General features: G+C 41.5%; 1 protein-coding gene across 7 annotated transcripts; it reads right to left on the bottom strand.

Moving 5' to 3' along the window:
* Nucleotides 1–7: 7 nt before the first annotated feature.
* taf1 (TAF1 RNA polymerase II, TATA box binding protein (TBP)-associated factor) lies at nucleotides 8–16,682 on the bottom strand. Of its 7 annotated transcripts, none has more exons than XM_040032768.1 (41): nucleotides 16,362–16,682; nucleotides 15,880–15,994; nucleotides 15,619–15,742; nucleotides 15,432–15,548; nucleotides 14,326–14,445; nucleotides 13,907–14,151; nucleotides 13,594–13,809; nucleotides 13,252–13,494; nucleotides 12,931–13,171; nucleotides 12,646–12,753; nucleotides 12,398–12,565; nucleotides 12,166–12,293; nucleotides 11,840–11,947; nucleotides 11,583–11,756; nucleotides 11,304–11,477; nucleotides 11,048–11,152; nucleotides 10,748–10,948; nucleotides 10,522–10,663; nucleotides 10,186–10,316; nucleotides 10,028–10,108; nucleotides 9,794–9,943; nucleotides 9,586–9,705; nucleotides 9,245–9,420; nucleotides 8,924–9,153; nucleotides 8,622–8,829; nucleotides 6,351–6,522; nucleotides 5,965–6,176; nucleotides 5,759–5,867; nucleotides 4,425–4,523; nucleotides 4,152–4,329; nucleotides 3,983–4,050; nucleotides 3,758–3,880; nucleotides 3,570–3,662; nucleotides 3,385–3,469; nucleotides 3,227–3,294; nucleotides 2,360–2,476; nucleotides 1,987–2,094; nucleotides 1,534–1,629; nucleotides 1,208–1,436; nucleotides 925–1,096; nucleotides 8–689 (listed from the first exon to the last, which is right to left on the bottom strand). In XM_040032768.1, exons 2-41 carry the CDS (start codon nucleotides 15,991–15,993, stop codon nucleotides 470–472), a joined length of 5,973 nt encoding a protein of 1,990 aa, XP_039888702.1. In that variant the 5' UTR covers nucleotide 15,994; nucleotides 16,362–16,682; the 3' UTR covers nucleotides 8–469. The 7 variants fall into 7 exon arrangements, with proteins under 7 accessions (XP_039888702.1, XP_039888704.1, XP_039888705.1 ...); XM_040032770.1 differs by having other exon boundaries at nucleotides 6,357–6,522; XM_040032771.1 differs by having other exon boundaries at nucleotides 8,930–9,153.
* Between the last annotated feature and the right edge of the window lie 1,192 nt (nucleotides 16,683–17,874).

Below are 17,874 nucleotides of genomic sequence, written 5' to 3'. Positions count from 1 at the left end.
AATTGTGTCTTCATTTTTTTCTTCCTTTATTGTGAATTTGGGATATTGTGGAAGCTCTTCCCCACCAACTGAAAGAAACCCCAAACCCTTTTTGCTTGGCCAAAGTTTTTGGTTGACCTCAAAATGGATTATTATCGCATATTAACTCAAACCTCTGATTAAGTCAACTCTCTAAAGTAACTCTAACTTTTGACTGACAGGTGGTAAAAAATGTTTATTTTTTGAGTGATGGAAAGAAGCTTCCATAACATTTAACTGAAGCAAAATGGGATAAAACAAAGAAACCATATATAAAAAGACAAACTGAAATTTACAAGGTGCAGTTTTTTTTCTACAATTGGTTTAACACGGTCATTTACAAAATAACACTGTACACATATTTACCTAAGATCTCATTTCCTCATTTTTAAAACTGTTTCAGTCTTCGTGATTCTGGAGCAAAAGAAGCAGAAGAAGAAATCGAAAGAAGCTAATTGTCAGAGTCCATGTCGCTCTCGCCCCCAATAGATCTGAACTCTTCGCTCTCTTCATCTTCGCTGAGCTGGACCTGAGAGAGCACAGCTGGGCCTCTCCTCCGTGCCTCGTCTTCTTCGTCTTCCTCCTCCTCGCTGATGCCATATTCTTCTCCATTTCCCAAACTAGATGGCTGCATCTGACTCTGACTCTCCGTCTCCTCGTAGCTGCCGTAGCTGAGATGAAAACCAAGGAAAGAGATTTTAAAATAACATCAGGACATGGAATGATTCAGTGGTACAGATATGCATACGATAAAACTATTTAAATACTTCATGACAATGAAAATTAAGCTTTAAATGTCATTTTTTCCCTCATTAAAATCCTAATTTCCAGATACACTTTTGTGATAAGGAGACTGCCATCATTTACATTCTTATGTTTTCACTGTGGTCAGTTGGTCTGCTGTACCTGACATTGCTGTCTTCCATGTGTGGCCCATCAGGCCCATCCCCTTCGTATGACATCATACTTTCGTCCTGCTCCATGCCCATGCGGGCCGTCTCCTGAGTTCTCCGTGGAGGCGCAGGTCGCACATCAACCTCTCTGTCCGAGTCGCTGCCGCTCTCCGATAGTTGTATGGCTGGAGGGTGAGACGCATTTCATCAGGACATTTTACAAGAGAAAAGACATTCTGTGTCCACCAGATTTTGCTATTTAGATTCTGAACGTTGGAGAATAATTGTGAACCTACAAGAGAACGGGTTGTCACCCTCCTCTTCGCTGGCATCATCCTCTACGTCCGACATGAGCAGATCCTGATAGAGCACGCTAGCTTGAGCTGGGCGATTAGATCTTCCGTCGCCCTCCTCTTCCTCCTCCTCTTCCTCCTCGTCATCCTGGTCATGCACCCGCCTGCGAGGAGGTAGCAACAACTCCTCGTCATCGTCCTCGTACTCCTGATCTCCTTCTGCATCCTCTGCCTTCAGACACAGGTCACAAAAACATGAGGTAAATAAGAACGGAGGCAGTTTACATCTGTGTGTATGTGCTCAGTATCAGTAAATCTGTATTTCTTACAGGAGCAGGAGTCTTGGGTTTGCCATCGTCATCCTCATCAAAGCCTTCAATATCCACATCAGACTCTTCTTCCCCTGGTCTTCTGCTGTGCCGTCCCTGAGAGGTAGAATGAAAAGGGTCAGGAAACAAACTTGTCTAAAAGATGGCCTGTCACTGTTTACTGTGGTGTTTACTGTTGACATTTTCACATGTGATCTCTGGACAATGTCTGCAGAATCAGGTCAAAGTGCAGTATGAATTTGCCCCTTTGCCTCAATCAGACATCAATCAGACAGGTCTGCAGTACTTGAGTAAAAACAGCCACACAGACAGGTAACAAATCAAGGGTGAAAAAAAACTGTCACCTGTGTGGAAGGTGGTACAACAGAAATGCCTACTGAAGCGGGATGCTTTGAGGATAGATACAAGAGGGGTGGGCATGTGGCTGCAAGACTTATTTCTGTCTCTCCATACCTGCCCCCCTCTCTTCTCTGGACCACCCACTAGAGGTCCTTCAGAGAAAAGGCTGCTGGGCTCTCTGGGCAGACTCCCCGAAGCCCCGCTGTCAAACAAATCAGCAGGCTGGCCAACACCGCACAGAGACACGGACAAAGAGACACGGCAAAGAGGGCAGGAACGAAGGAGAAGAACAGGTTGGAAAAAAGAAGACACTACGGTAAAGAAACTAGATTGTACAAATGAAATGTGAAAGTCTGGAAAGGAGAGTTAGTGCAAAGAACAAGTGAAGGAGAAGCAATACAAGGAGTGGCAAGGAAGCTACTGCACGCACAAAAGTTTAGAGTACTTGGTTTGGCCTAAAAGAACTAGGCCCTGGATGCTGTCTTACCTGAGGTGTGTATGGCCCAGGCGTCATTGGCTCCAGACTCTCTAGGTCTGCTGCATCTAGAGCTGCCTCTTTAGCAGTAGAGATGTCTTTCTCCAATTGAGTCAAGTGCTCATCATACTGCAAACACAATAAATGGTGACTATTTCTAAAGCGGTTGTTTTTTTCTCTTCTTGTTTAGATGTGTTAAAAATACATTACAAGCAACACAATTCTGTAATTACTCCAAATATTTCACAGTCTGATTTTACACACCCGGGTTTCACATTTCCACTCTGTGTCAATGCAACATTTTTAAAACTACGAGTCAAACTGCCTTTGATTTGCTCCTAACTTTGCTTTGAAACTGCTCAATCAAACTCAGCCTTATTTAACTTCAAAAGGGCAAAGTAAGGGTGTTTTCACACCTGTAGTGTTTAGCTAGTTTAAATTAAACTGGTTTGTTTTCCACTTTGGTGCAGTTTGATTGTGCAGATGTGAACACAGTAATTGCACTGGGGTGTGGAGTTCCAAATGAACTCCAGAGAAGCTTGTTTGGCAACCTCAATCTGACCCAACTACAAGGTGCACGTTGCAAAAGTTGAGCTAAAAAAACCACTTCCTGTAGCCATGTATGCTTTGTATTCTGGGCTACTATAGATGTGCGAAAGTCTGTATGGCCTAGCAACTAGCTGCGAAATGACACAGCACCTGGATAAACGTGCTCCCAGCCCAGACACATTTGGCCATAAAGCAGACTGAAAATTGTCATGTGGTTTGGTAGTGACACATTTTACTTTGCTTGGAGTTCATCTGAATTTTTCTCAGTGTGAACAGCTCCAGTATAAACAAACTACAGGTGTGAAAACACCCTAAGAATCTTCTACACACCTCTGCCAAAGTCTGCTTGCACACATTAACAATCTCGAGAGCTGTCTTGGTGTAAGGACTGTCTGAACCTGTCAAAGACACACAAGAGGGTCAAGTTAGTCAAACTTCTTTTAAGAGAAATTAAATGCTGAGGTAAAATGATCCATAAAAGCATTTACCATTATACTTGATGCTGTTGGTGTGGATGAGACTGACATCTGAAAGGAATGTCTCTCGGTTCTGATATTTATGTTTGGAGATGTTCTGTTGAAATTAAACACAGACACACAAACAGGGTGTTTCTTCATGCTGCTGCCAATATTAAAGGACTCTAGGTAAGTCTGACATCCTGTTAGCCTCTCACCTTGCGGATATTCTCCAGATCCATGGGGTTCACAATAACTTTATAATAATCCGGCACAAACTTTTTGTTGACGGGATGGTGAAATGGCCACGACTACAAAGAGGGGAAGAGTGGAAGAACGAGCCTTAGATTATTATCCGATTCTATACTGATCACTGTTCTCAAACCGACTGAAGGAGGTGACTTACATCAGGAACCACCATCATTTTCTGGGTTACAATGTTGTCCAAGATGAAGGAGAAGGCCACCTGATCATCATCGTCTAGCAGAGGGTTGATGGCTTTCTCGAGCCTCACCAGCCTGTCCTCCTTCTGCAAACACACACAGATTTGACAGTTGATGAGGAAACTAATAAAAAAAAGGGGGGGTGAGACCAAATCATGGTCATGGCAATGATGTTTACATCCACTCACCTCTTTCAGTTTAGCATCACACAGATCCAGCATGGACTGTGCAACTTGTGTTATTGGATGTTTTGCCCCTGGTGAGACAAAAACAGAAAGCCATCTCAACAAACTGATGAAGGTTTGAAATCTCACTGAAACCACGCTGAGTCTGTTAAGCGTGTTCCTGTAACTCTACCATTGTAGGTGGCACTGTTTTTGACAATAAGCTCCACTGCTTCACGGAACTCCTCCCTCGACGGGTACATCCGCTTGCGCACATTCTCCCTTAGTGTCTGCAGGTCCATGGGCCGCGTGATGATCTTATAGTAGTCCTTCACAACTTTGGCATTGACTGGCGTGTGGAACGGGTATGTCTACAATGAAGAGGTAGATGTAATAAAGGTGAAGCTGGATAGGAACAAAGAACAGAATTTTAAGGTAAAGTGAACGTGTTGTAGACGCCTCTTACATTGGGGTGATCCCGCATGTCATTGATGATGCTTTCTAGCACAGAGGACAAGGTCACCATGGGGTCTGTGCGCCTGCGGTGGATGGCCTTGTGTGGTTTCTGAAAAAAAGAAGAAGAAAAAAAAAAAAGAAGACTTAAATCATCTATTAAAGTGACCCTCACCTTCAATCCAGTGAAATTCAGATCATTTTACAATTGTATTCACTTATAAAGCCCTTAAACAGTGATGTCAAACTCATTTTACATTGTGGGCCAATACAGACTACTTTGACCTTAAGTGGGCTGGACCAGGGAAATTTTACACACTATAAATGTGTAATATTACAGAAAGGTTTTTGTAGTTCATTACCCAGACTGTCCTGTAATTATAAAATAAAAAGACTTTGTTAATTCAAAGATAATGTATTGTTTTTCTGTGAACCCACTGTAAAAAAATAAAATTAATAAATTATATACAGATGGTGAAAAAACAGGAATGTTCTGTCATTTAATTGTTTATCTATTACTTTGGTCTAGTATGAATGGGAATTGAGGGGGCTTCTTTATCAAAAGAGAGGCTCTAAAACTTATTAAATAATAGATAAAAGCTCAAAATCTATGCATCCTTCACATTTACCAGCGTCGTCCAGTTGGCCGGATTGAAGTCTTTGCCGGGCTAATTCTGGCCCCGAGCCTTATGTTTGACACCCCTGTCCTACAAAGAAGGCCTGCTGAGTCCTTGTAACAGCAGCCAGCCTCTCTGATCATCTGTTCAAGTGTTCCACACTCTTATTTTAAATCCAGTGGAAACCACTCTTTTCAACCTGTAGCTCCTAAACTTTACACCAGCATTCCCCAAGACCCTTTCACACAGGAAATAGCATGCACACAGGTGGCATACACTGTGTTAACTGCTAGGTCGAGCAAATGACCCAAATTTCTGTTGCTCTGGCCGGTGCACCCTGCTTGACTTTCTATGCTCCCCAATTGGCGCACAAAATTTTAATTGAGTGGCACAAACCATAGAAAAGAATGAGTTTGCAGGGCACGCTGCTGTAAGCCTTTCGGGTCAGCTAATTAGTGGTAGCTGAAAACTCAGATCTATAGGTTAGCTTCTCCCTAGTCTTTCATACGTTATTTTGGGCTTGTGTTCACATATAACGTGTTTATGGATGTGTGTAATGTAGGAATAAATATATAAGACCTATGTGGTGTGTTTGTATGTTGTGGCATGTCCACTTATCTTTAATGTGGTTTTATCCATGAAATACAGTGTGCTTTAAAAACTTTATAAAGTTTTTATCATCATCATCATCATAATGTTGTATGGCAACAATCTGTATAAGGATGCTTACATTGAGATAGTCACAATGGACTGCACTGCCTACACGTCTCTTCTTCTTTGCTGGTAGCTGTTGTTTGGGGAACTTGAGCACCAAAGACTTTCTGCGCACCTCATCAGCGCTGTAACAAATTAGACACAGATCCATTTATTGTAAATGTAGCAAATGAGTAAAACATAGTTTGCAAAACATGGGAAATTTAAATCTATTTTTTATACCTTTCAATGAGCTGTTTGCCCAGCACAATCTTGGTGCCCTCCACCTTAATCAGTTCCTCATTGTCATTGTGGATGACTGTCTTTTCCAGCTCCTCCTCCTGCTCCTCTGTCATGGCGACTGGGTTGGAGGGTGGGGCATTGGTTTGATAGTAAAGTGGGCAGAACTTGTTTGTTCTCATGTGTCCAATGGCGCCACATGCACCGCACTTTAGCTAGGGAAAAGAGGAAAACATTAAGGAACACGAGGATAATCTAGCAGGGCTATATTATAAGTAGAAGAACTGTTCAAGGCAAACTGGCTGTAGGTTTTGAATTTTGTGCATTACCATGAAGCTTGTGAGGAAAAAGTGAAAGAAAGGCATATAGTACTGAATCGGCAAGCTTACTTTTACCTTGAGGTCTGGTCTCTCTTTGACCTTCTTGGTCTTCTTCTCTGGAGGCCCCTTGATCTTATCCTTCTCCTGGTTTCTCTTCAGCCTCCTCAGCTGCTCCTGAATACGCCGGCGCTCCTTCCGCATCTCTTCTCTGTGCTGCTCATCAAAGAGGGCAAACTTTCGTCTGCAAAAAGATTTAAAGAAGAAAAACGAGGACCTTTAACATTCACAGGTTTACAAAAAGAGGTCTGAGTTAAGTGACAGTCCATTTTTTTTCCTTCTTAGTAATTTAATCCATACCCATGAATTAGATTAATCCTCTGGTTACACCATACAACAACAACAAGAAAAGGTTTCTGCATATTTAACAGATGTATCAAAAATATTAAAACTAATTTGAATTTTAAACAAAGTCGCGAAAAAGTTGTGAGTCATAATCACTGGTATCACTGGTTTCTGTGCGTTAACCACGGCTCTATAAACATAGACTTTGCTGGGTCAAAATTACTTTATTTTAACTGTTACATAATAGCACCAGTAAATACTAGGGGTGCAACGATATTCGTATCGATATTGAACCGTTCGATACAGTGCTTTCGGTTCGGTACGCATATGTATCGAACAATACAACATTTGTAATTTATTTTATCAATTTTCCTTCTGACGATGCTGTCTGTGTTGAGCGCTCAGTGAATCTGTGTTCGACTACTCCGCCTAGGCTGCACTGTCGAGCGCAGATCCACTGAGCGCTCAACACAGACAGCATAGTCAGAAGGAAGAGCGCAGGGCAAGCTAGCGAGACAGAAGTTAAGCTCTACTTGCAACATTCAGATCTGGCGTTTGGAATTATTTTGGTTTTCATGTGACGTATGACCCTGAAGGTAAGCGAGTCATGGACTAAAGTAAAACAGTATGTTGGATGTGCCATGCAATGCTCAATTACATTGGTGTGAACTAGTGTGTTAGCGCAGTTAGCTCGTTAACGTGTTTGCCGTCTAGCCCCATGCACGGAGCGATCGGCGGTAGCTCGTTAACGGGGATTTGCCGTGTTGTGGCGTTAAGGTCATTTCAACGAGATTAACCTGAAAGCACTAGTGGGAACACAACGAATATGACTGCACATTTACGCCGACATCATCCTAGTGCAAAGACAAAAACAACAAGCATGCTACTAACTTTAGCCGAGTCATTTAGACAGCTGTTAGCACATGATTCTCCTTATGCTGCTGAGAATATAGCCCAGAAGAAGCGGATAGTATAGCTTTTATTTTGGAAAGAGCCATTTCTCTGTAATAAACTCTCTTTTCCAAAGATGAGTGATTCCTCAATCAGATACAGGGCTTGCAATATCGCTAGCCCGACGTCCCGGAGCTAGCGATTTTTTCAGTCGGGCTACCAAAATCTATCTCTGCCCTGCCCGTCGGGCTATTGTAGGAAAAATATATGTCAATGCTTTTGCATTCTTTCAGAAATGTAGCTGGGTAATTATGTCATTGGCATCGGTGAGCCACTGTCAATATGTGACATATTGAAGTCGCGTTTGAATTTGCGCTTGTTTTTTTGCTTTCACTTTGCAATCGTGCAAACTGTGTATAGAGAGCGACAGCACTGATCTGTGAGTGATGATAATTTGTGCACCAATTCCTCTGACATCGTCTTATTAATCGTTAGCTTACTATGCAAACATGACAAGTGAAATCTCCCGCAGCAAGCTTAAACATGTGAGAGGTTGATCGCGCAGGTAATCGCTGAGCTTATGTGAGTGAGCGTGTAAAAGCATTTCAGTTCTGCTGAGCCAAATAAGACAGGTCAGGGTGAAGAAGTGACAGCCAAAGAAAAGCTTACCACAAAACGGAGAAGTTATGACAAATCAGACTATAAGGCAAAAAGAAAGTGCAGCTTTATGGTTTCATGGACAAAAGAATTTCTGTGGCTGCAATATGACGAGCTAAATAACCAGGGCTGCACATAAGTGGTCCGCAGGTGCGCATTCGCTGTCAAAATAAAAAACGCGCACAAGGGTTAGGGTTAAATTTAAAAAACTGTACTTTTGAGTTAAAATATATATTTATAATTTTAATAAATGACAAATTAAAAATGCATGAACATTTTTTTGTATCGAAAAAATATCGAACCGTGACACCAAAGTATCGAACCGAACCGAACCGTGAATTTTGTGTATCGTTGCACCCCTAATAAATACAGAACCAGTCCGATGGGATACCTCCAAGAACCAAATAATTATTTTTTAATTAAACTGACTTTAATTACAGTCACACTCACATGAATTCATCATCCTTGGTGGTTCTGATCCTGGTGTAGGCGTCGATGACTGCAGCTTTACGCACAGTTTCACAGCGCACATACTCTTTGCCGTCTTCATCTCTGAAGGTGCGATAGATCTTGAGTCGGCGTCCCGTGGCCGAGGAGTTCAGGCTGGTGACGGAGGATGTGTCATCATCTTTGTGGGAGCTGGTGGACAAGGAACTGGCTATAGAGTGAAGAGAAGTAAAGTTCACAGTTATATACTCAATTTTTTGTCCTTAACATTAAGACTGTGTTTAATATCACAAAAGGACACTTACATATACCTTTGCGCCGCTCCTTGCGCCCCTTGTCACGATCGCTCTCTTCACCCATCAGCATCCTCTGCAGCTCCTTCCTCTCCTGCTCTTCCCTCTCACGGGAAAGTTGGGTGCTGGTCTTCTTGTTCTGCAGCATGTTCTCAATGTTCTTACCCATCTCCTCAAAGTCACTATCCTCTGCTGAACTGCTGTCTGTGTCTGTTGAGAGCACCTCTGTAGACTCCAACACTCTGAGGTGGGGGTGCAATAAGATACAGAAGTTAAAGTGTGCAGAGGCAGGATCCTGAATAAAACACTCATAATGCTGTACTGGAAACTCACTTGTTCTGCAAGTCAAAGATCCTTTGGCACTCTTCCTTGTAACGCTCCTGGTGTTCAGCAACAGAAAAACGAGAGCCTCTGGCAAACTTACTCATGGGTCCCTCGCCTGAGCGTGCCTGCTCTGTGGACATGGTCCTGACCACGTCAATAACTTCCCAACGTGACAGTTTCTTGATCTGACACACAGACAAAAACAGGATCACTTTAGAACCTTTAAAAATAATCTTAAAACTAAAGCCTTTTCTGTGTTTCTATTGGTTGTTCAGATCAAACCTAATCAGGAAAAAGTTTGACAATGTCTCGCATCTCTTTAAAGTGCTTGAACATCACCCTGGTCTCACCTCCTCCTCTGGCACACCGAACTTGCGCAGCAGCTGCTTGGCATTCTTCAGTGAGAGCCTCCTCAGATCAGCATCTGTCCCTGTGACTGTCTTCTTCACTGGTTGTGGCTCTTTGTCATCCTGCAAAATCACCAGAAACAAACTTGTCAGCATTACATGTCATATAAGTAACGCTGAGGCAGCAGAATTTGACTTCAGACACTCAGACCTTCTGTTGAGTGGGCTTGTTGGGCACTTTCACATAGGAGAAACCTTCTCCACACCCTGTAGGATCAGCCACACCTGTAACCTCTAACAGGCACTTTCCCTTCATGGCAGAAATGAAGGCTCTGGTTGTGTTCCAAGGAGCTGTCCGCACCTGGAGGGTGACACAGAATCAACATGGAGTCATCTCAAGTCTGTATTAGTTAACTTTATTGTGAGGAAGAGTTTCAGTTGATACCTCATCATCAATCTTCATTTGAAAGTCCTCTTCATTCTCTTCCTCTGGAGCAAAGAAGGATTTCTCACCATATCCGGCATCCTTAAGGGGTGAAAAAACTTGATGAAACAGACACTAAATAAATACAAATGAAGATACATGTAGGTAATAGCTGTTACCTTCAGCCTTTGCTCTGCTACCAGCATGCTGTAATAAGCGCAACACTGCTCCGGAGAAACCATGGCCCTGATCTCTTCTTCTGTTGGCAGTCTGAAATCAGGCTTCAGCACCCACCAGTTTGAGTCCATTCCTGCCATGAGGACAAGCACACAAATCATTTCATCACTCTGTCATTTCAAGGCGCACATACACACACGCGCACTGCTGACCCCATGCAACTTCAAAGTGCACAGAATCTTTTTATGCCCCAAATATTTCCCCGACTCAACACAAGTTAGTCTAATCCATGATGATCATCACTAAACAATCGACACAGTCAAACGTGTGAAGTCTACCTGTGCGTTTGAAGTCAGCACACAGTTTAAGTCGCTTCCTGATGCTGCTTTCTGAGTGTGAGGGGAAAGCTTTTTTTATATCCTCCATGCGGATTCTCCGCGGCCGGTCCTTACTCTTCCAGAACAAGCGATAAATGAACACCTGCAGAACACAGAAGTGATAGGTCAGCTATGTGCAGACAACAGCCGAGCTCTAAATAAAAAAGAAATATATAAATAAAAATACCTGAAGGAAGTCTCTGATGTGAGTATTGGCTCGTTTGGAGTTCGGCCCTGGAACTTCAAACAATGGGCACTCCTGACCAACTACAAAAATGTCCACAATCTCTCTAATGTAGTAGCCGTGTCGTGTTCGTATAACCAAGAAATCAGTCTCGGGCATCTTGTGAAGGTAGATTGGAGCACGGAAGAGGTTGTTCTCGAAAGCCTGAGGAAAAGGCACACCATCATACAGTTTGCCACGATAACAGAACAGAGATTTTATATATATGCACAGATCTGGTTATTTCGCTGATACGGTGCTGACCTGAAGAAGTTGTCCGGGATGCAGAGAACCCAGGAAAGGGGATGTGTGACAGTACACAGTCTCTCCATATTTACAATCGGGTGCTCCAGGATCTTTTCCAGGTTTCTGAAAAGCACAGTAACAGCGTCATAATAATGAGTGAGAAATAACAATTTGATGATCTGGTGAATTTCATCATGTTTTAAAAATCACTTTTCTCAGCAGTGCAGAACACAAGTGCAAAGTTAGTACAATACAAATCCAATGTCAAGCTCACTCTTTTGTAGTAGTTCTTGATTTTGGTTGCCATGCCAACTTGCATGATGAGAGGGGGGTATTCTTCACTGTATTCAGCCAGAATCAGATCTCCGTCTTTGCCTGTCAAGTCCTGCGGGGTCCGCATGAAGAACATGTCTCCACCTCCTGCTGCCTGCCGCTCTTGTTCTCGCATCTATAAAAGATTATATATTCAGTACACATCAACACTAAAATGACAACATTTAAAGACTACATATTTATCTCTACACTCACAGTGTAATAGTGCTTGAGGACATACCTTGGCCTTCTTCTTTATGTGTTTGAGCAGAGGCTGAGCAGGGTGTGGACCCGGCTGAGCCACAGCTCCAAATGAGTACTTCTTCAGAGTTGGACGATGGAACTGGCGAAGCTTCATGGGTCCCATGTGAGTGGGAAAGAAGGGCTGCCGCAGCTCCAGGGCTGGGATGGAGTGCTGTCAACAAGACAAAAAGTTTTCATATTACACAACACAATTTGTTTTAAGCTTTATATTCACTGTTATAAACTACCATTTACCTGAATGATGTTGCCACCGAAGGTTCCCCTCAGGCCTTGCTGTTTGGGGTAATAGAACTCGTCATTGGACAGATTCCAGGGGTCTTTGACCTCAGGTTGGGACATGTTCTGTGTTGAGAGAAAGCATACATAGCACTCAAAGTGCTGCTATTCTATAATTCCAATTTTTTAAGTGTAAAAATGTTCCTGAGCATTTCCGTTTTACAGTCGTGCTTTTTTTATGTAGCCCTTTTTATTCCCTCTTAGATATTTTCACCTTTTTCTTCAAACAAACCACATCTCCAGTACAAATCAGCACCAAATTATCAAGATTGCCTTTCCCATACCTGCTGTGGCTCATCTTTTATCACGCCCGTTTTCCCCAGCAGGATGCGGCTCTTCTTGATTGCAGTTTCCTTCTTATTCTCTTTTGATGGCGAGTGGGAGGTAGTCTCCTCCTTTTCATCAGGAATTTCTTCAAGTGAGAGCAGCATAACACAGATTTAAAAAAAAAAAAAAAAGCCTAAAACAAGTGAAAACATAACAGAAGAAGTGGCAGATAAAGATTTTTGACTATACCTAGAATTATATTCTCATCATTGGGATCCAGTGTAAGAACAGGTGGGTCAAGCATGTGATCCATCTCCTGGTCATCCCAGATAATGTTGTCTTCCCAGCGTCCATATACCAACTCTTCATTATCAATAGGAAAAATGGAGAACCAAAGACAGTCTTCGTCCTGGGAGGCTGTAATGGGACAAAAACAAACAGTGAGAAATTATCTTGAAACAGGAAGGACTGAAATGTGACCAAAAGCGTAAATTGACCTTGATTATCGTGGCTGTTTTTGTCCCGCTTCGAACCAGAAATCGAAGCAGCTTTGGGCATGGGTGGAGGTGTAGGTGGGACCAGTTGAGAATTACTTCTTGTCAGACCTTTAAAATTAAACAGATATTAGAGCTTTTTTTAAAACACACTCAATATTACACCAGACTCCTCCACCATCAATTATCAATGTTTGTACAACAATAGCACACCACAGTACTGTATTCTGCTAGCATTAAAAAAAAGACCCACAAAGATTTACTTCTGAATTTTTCCAGCTATCTTACCCTGCTGTGCGTTGTAAGCATTGGCATTACGGGTCATGCTAGAGGGTAGCCATCCTGCAAGACTGGCTCGCTGAGTCTTGGTACCCTTGTGTTTCACGTCCTCCCCGTTCCAAATTATATCATCCTCCCATTGCAGCTGAGTCACCATGAGGAAGAGTTCATTTTCCAAAGCTTTTCTGTCTTTATCTTCATCATCATCATCATTACCATCAACAATGTCATTGTCCTCCTGCATCTGGACCTATGGATATATTTCACAACTTTAGCAGGATGATCAGTATCATTTACCTCCTTTTGCTAGAGATGTCTGTATCTGCATACCTCTTGAGAAGTCTCTGTAATTTCATTAGGCGTATCCTGCTTCTGAGGCTCACTGGATTGTATTTCCTTAAGCTTGAACCCATAGTTAAAATTGCTTCCATCCTCAGAGACCCCTAGCATGTCGTACCAGAGCTGGGCTGGGCCATATCGCCATTCTGCTACTTTAGGCCGAGACTCTGTCTCCTTGTCCCCATCACCAGATGTTTGTGAAAACTTTGATTCTACTGGAGCCATCATGGTTATCTGGACAAAGCAGAATGAATGTAAAGTGCTGATTAACCTGACATACTGAGAAAAAACTGCTAAGAGCTGATATTACTCAAGCATGCAGCAAAGACTTACCTCGTCATCAGAAAGGCACTGCTCTGGAGGAGGAGGAAGAGCGTACTCATAAACCCATCCAGATTTCTTCTCCTGGCTTTGTTCTGATGGTTCTCCTTCTGGAGGAGGTGTCCCAGGCTGATGGTCTCTATGTTTTCGCTTCTTTTTCCTGCGGGCGCTCCTCCAAACCGATGGCACATTCTTTCCAGGGCCAAACAGGCGCAAGAACCGGAGCACCTGCCAGCACATTCAAGAAAATGGATTTAATAATCTCCTTCAATTTAAAATGTTGATAAAAATGAACCTTAAGTATGCGTAAATAAAGATGCTGTACCTTTCCAGGCCTAAACTCTGGGAAGAGCTCTGTGACACCTGGCAACGCTTTGGCAGCATCTTTCTGCATGATGCCAGCCAGAGGGAGTGTGAGAATGTCCGCAGAACCACCGGCCCCTGAACCCTGACAAGGACGGTCGGTTTCTGACTCAGAGTCTGAGGAGCTGCTGAAGTCAATCTTATCTGCTGTAGAGGATGGTGCGATGATAGAAGGCAGGATGATGCCATCCCCATCTTCCCCAACTGCTGCAGGTGACAGTAATAAATCAATGGAGCAGTAGAGGTCATCAAAGTTTGTGATGAAAATTATTTGATCAAAATAAACATGTATTGCAATTTAATATAATACATTCTGCGAGAAAGACTAATCCAAACCCAATTAAACTTTTACGAAGTAATCACAAGCAACTATGTACTTGCCATTTGTGCTCTGAGTGGAGGGTTCCTCTTTCTTAGATGTAGGAAGAGTTGGTGGTGGTGGAGGGGGCATGAGCTTAGAGTCAATATCCTCACAATCAGCATCATAGTCATCCTCATCGTCTAGGAATAAAGAGTTTGAAAATATTTTTTATTAACATAGTCATGAGGAAAAACACAGGACTATGCAGCCATGTGAAAAACTAAGTACATCCTTACTGTTTCCATAGGAATTAAAAGGGTAACTGGCTGATGACTTCAGTTGTGTGTTAACACAATGCCATAATCTACCCAGCAGGGGATGTCCCAGAAAACTCACCCCAAGGTCAGACCGTGCAACACAAATGTGGAGATATTTGGCCATAATGCACAGTTCCATGTTTGGCAAAACCAAACACAACATATTAGCACAAACACCTCATCTTGCAGTCATTAAGTCAACCGTGATCTCCTCGGTACAGCAAAATATTCCAGAGTCAAATGTGAGGCCATCTGTGTGACAGATAAAGGCTGGCCCAATAATGGCTCATGCAACAGGACAATGACCCTAACACAGCAGCAAATCTAAAACAGAACTGTTGCAAAAGAAAAGAATCAGGGTGTTGCGAAGTCCAGACCTAAATCTAATTGAAATTCTGCAGCATGTCTGCAAACCTAAATGAACTGAAGGAACGTGCTAACGAAGACTAAACCAAAATTTCTCAACAATGATGTGAGAGACTGAAAGTCATACAGAAGATTATTATCTCAAGTTGCTGCTGCTAAAGGTGATTCCACAAGCCACTGAAACATGAGGTGTACTTAATTACACAGACTTTATGTAGTCCTGTGAAAACAATAATAAAAAATGTTATATAATGAAAAAAAAAAACCCTAAACATAAGTTAACAAACCTTTACCTGTGTAAGTGTTAGAAAAATCTAATATCCGGATTGTTTTTTCAAAGACTGTATCCACCTTAAGGATCTTAAAATGTCATAAAATCCTCAACTGACATAAAATGTTCAAAAGATTTGTTTTAACTGATCATCTACTGACAAAGTACAAACAATACCAGCCTCATTGTCTCCACAGTTAATCATTGTAAGAGCTGTAACATTGCTGATCACCTGTTTTCCTGCTGGGCTGCAGAGACCCCATGGCCTGACGGTACTTCTTTGTCTCATCCTCAGCAACTTCACTGATGTCAGAATAATCAACTGCATCCTCAGTGCTCTTCACCCAACCTGGAGAAGGTCAATTATTTTAAACTTTGCACAATACTGCTCCTAATTTGCTTCATATATGTGACCTCACCTTCCGCATCCACGCTGGCAGGGTCTCTGTTTTCTTCCTTATCATCATCCTCATTGGCAGTGATCTCTGTAATAAGTGAGCCCAGACCCAGAGTACCCAAACCAGCTAGATGCTTTTTGGACTCCTGATATAAGGAAATAAGACAGAAACAAAACATTTCAATGAACAGTAAAAGAAGACAGCTGTTGAAGAAAATTTAAGTTTGCGAGCTTAAATGTGCTACTAAATGTTTCTGCAGACAAACGTATCACAAACACCTACGTTATCCAAAACACTGTCATCTTCTAGCTGTCCATCTTCGTTGATGTTTCCAAAGAGGAAGCCAGTTATAGAAAAAGGGCGATCCTGATCATCGTCACTGTCCGAGTCCGACATCCTACAAGGACAACATTTAGAGTTTAAGCATTTGGACCTCCTAAATTAATTTCCTCGGTCTTCATAAACTGATTCCCGTAATTCTTTGCATTTTACTGCCAAGACGTACTATATTTATTTCAGTGTCCCTACTATTGCTTATTAGTAGCAAAAAAAAAATCGCAAGATTAGAGAGTAACATCATTCAATCTGGTTTTTTTGTCATTTATTTTTAAAACAAATGAGAAATGAGCTGTGACCTGAACCCTGTTAACTTTAGGTTAGCTGCGCTACAATCAAAACAAAGTTAACCTAAATATTAGTTAGCTAGCCTGAACTTATGACTCTAAAACGTGAATAAAATAAAACTCCAGTCAACTGCCACTTACCTTTCGTTGAGTTCTTTTTAGATTTTGTACGCTTTTGATTTAGCCAGCTCGATTTATCTTCTGAATGCTAATAGATGAGGCTAAGTAAGTTAGCTCATATTAGCTAGACAAAACAACTTGTAATACGGTGACTAAAATCCGTACACTTAAACATATTTTACCCTGGCCCTAGACTAACTTTACGAAGTCAAACAATAAACACTTTAACTCATTAAACGCAGTATATACATATTCGGGTAAGGGTTGTTTTTATTTGTATTACTGTAAAACACTGCAGCGATCTGCAGACTGGACTAGCCAAACTGCGGAAAGTCCCAGTGACCCGGATGAATAAATGTGACGCATTCAGGTACTCCCTAAAACCTAGGAATTAGTGGAGTTCGCTACAAAAGGTACACTATTTTTCACTAGTAATTCGCAAACGTCTGTCATTTTCTTTGCGCTTGAGTATTAAGTTATAATAAATTTAATGATATTGAATTTTTGCCCGTACTCATTCCATAAAAATAAAACGAATCAGTCTCGACTATACTTCATACTCTATTCACTACAGTTTTATGGTTTTGTGTTGTAGCCCATTTTAATCAACTAGCCAAATGCAACCATAAGATAAGATAAGATAAGATAAGATAAGATAAGATAACCTTTATTAGTCCCACACGTGGGAAATTTGTTTTGTCACAGCAGGAAGTGGACAGTGCAAAAGTTATGAGGCAAAAATTTGAATACAATAAGAATAAATACAGTACACAACTGTACAGAATAGAATAAAATACTATATACAGTAGAATAAAATAAAATAAATATACAATAAGATAAAAATAGAATACAAATACAAATACTATATACAACTGAGTAAAAATACAACGATGACAGAAAGGATTATTGCACTTAGTATTATTGCATACGTATGGATGTGTGTGCTTGATCAGTTAAAGTCTTTATTATGGAGTCTGACAGCAGTGGGGAGGAAAGACCTGCGAAATCTCTCCGTCCCACACATCACTCCTACATTAACTCAAAATTTGCTCAATTTATCGCAAATAACTTTAATTATATGCCCTTACAGTACACACATCTTAAAATACTTTCTGTGACATGGCGTCCCTAAAGCTGTTGGGGAATCAGTGTTTACTGGAAATCTTTCAAGATGAATTCAAAACTTACTGGTCTTACGGTTTTCACTTTTTATTGTTCTAAAAATTAGAACTTGAGTGCACCAGATATTATTTATTTGTTCTCTATATCAGATGTCAAGTATTTGATACTACCTCTTTACAGGTACAGTCAATTCCGGTTTAAAATAAGAAGAATCTATCAACAGAATGCGAACAGTTGCAATGACTTTACGTCAAAACTATGAATTATTTTGCGGAATTGTCAACCAAACTTGAACCAGTGTCAGTCTGTACTTTAATTTAATACCCAGCGATACCTCTGGGTGATGTTGTGATGCATTAAAAGAAAAGAAAAGAAAAAAGAAATATGAAAAGCAAAAACAACAACACTAATC

Source organism: Simochromis diagramma, unplaced genomic scaffold, assembly GCF_900408965.1.
Source record: "Simochromis diagramma unplaced genomic scaffold, fSimDia1.1 OVJJ01000216.1, whole genome shotgun sequence".
In the NCBI taxonomy this organism is placed as follows: domain Eukaryota; kingdom Metazoa; phylum Chordata; class Actinopteri; order Cichliformes; family Cichlidae; genus Simochromis; species Simochromis diagramma.
The sequence above is the reverse complement of the archived record's forward strand: the minus strand, read 5'-3'. Positions and strand labels throughout refer to the sequence as shown.

What these genes read in the sequence shown, in the direction of transcription:
- taf1 (XM_040032768.1), bottom strand. Translation starts at nt 15,993, where the DNA reads ATGTCGGACTCGGACAGTGACGATGATCAGGATCGCCCTTTTTCTATA. An exon ending in AAATGATGGTGGTTCCTGAT is followed by an intron (nt 3,663 to 3,757) that starts GTAAGTCACCTC and finishes CCCTCTTTGTAG; the next exon opens with TCGTGGCCATTTCACCATCC. An exon ending in ATCTGGAGAATATCCGCAAG is followed by an intron (nt 3,470 to 3,569) that starts GTGAGAGGCTAA and finishes TAATTTCAACAG; the next exon opens with AACATCTCCAAACATAAATA.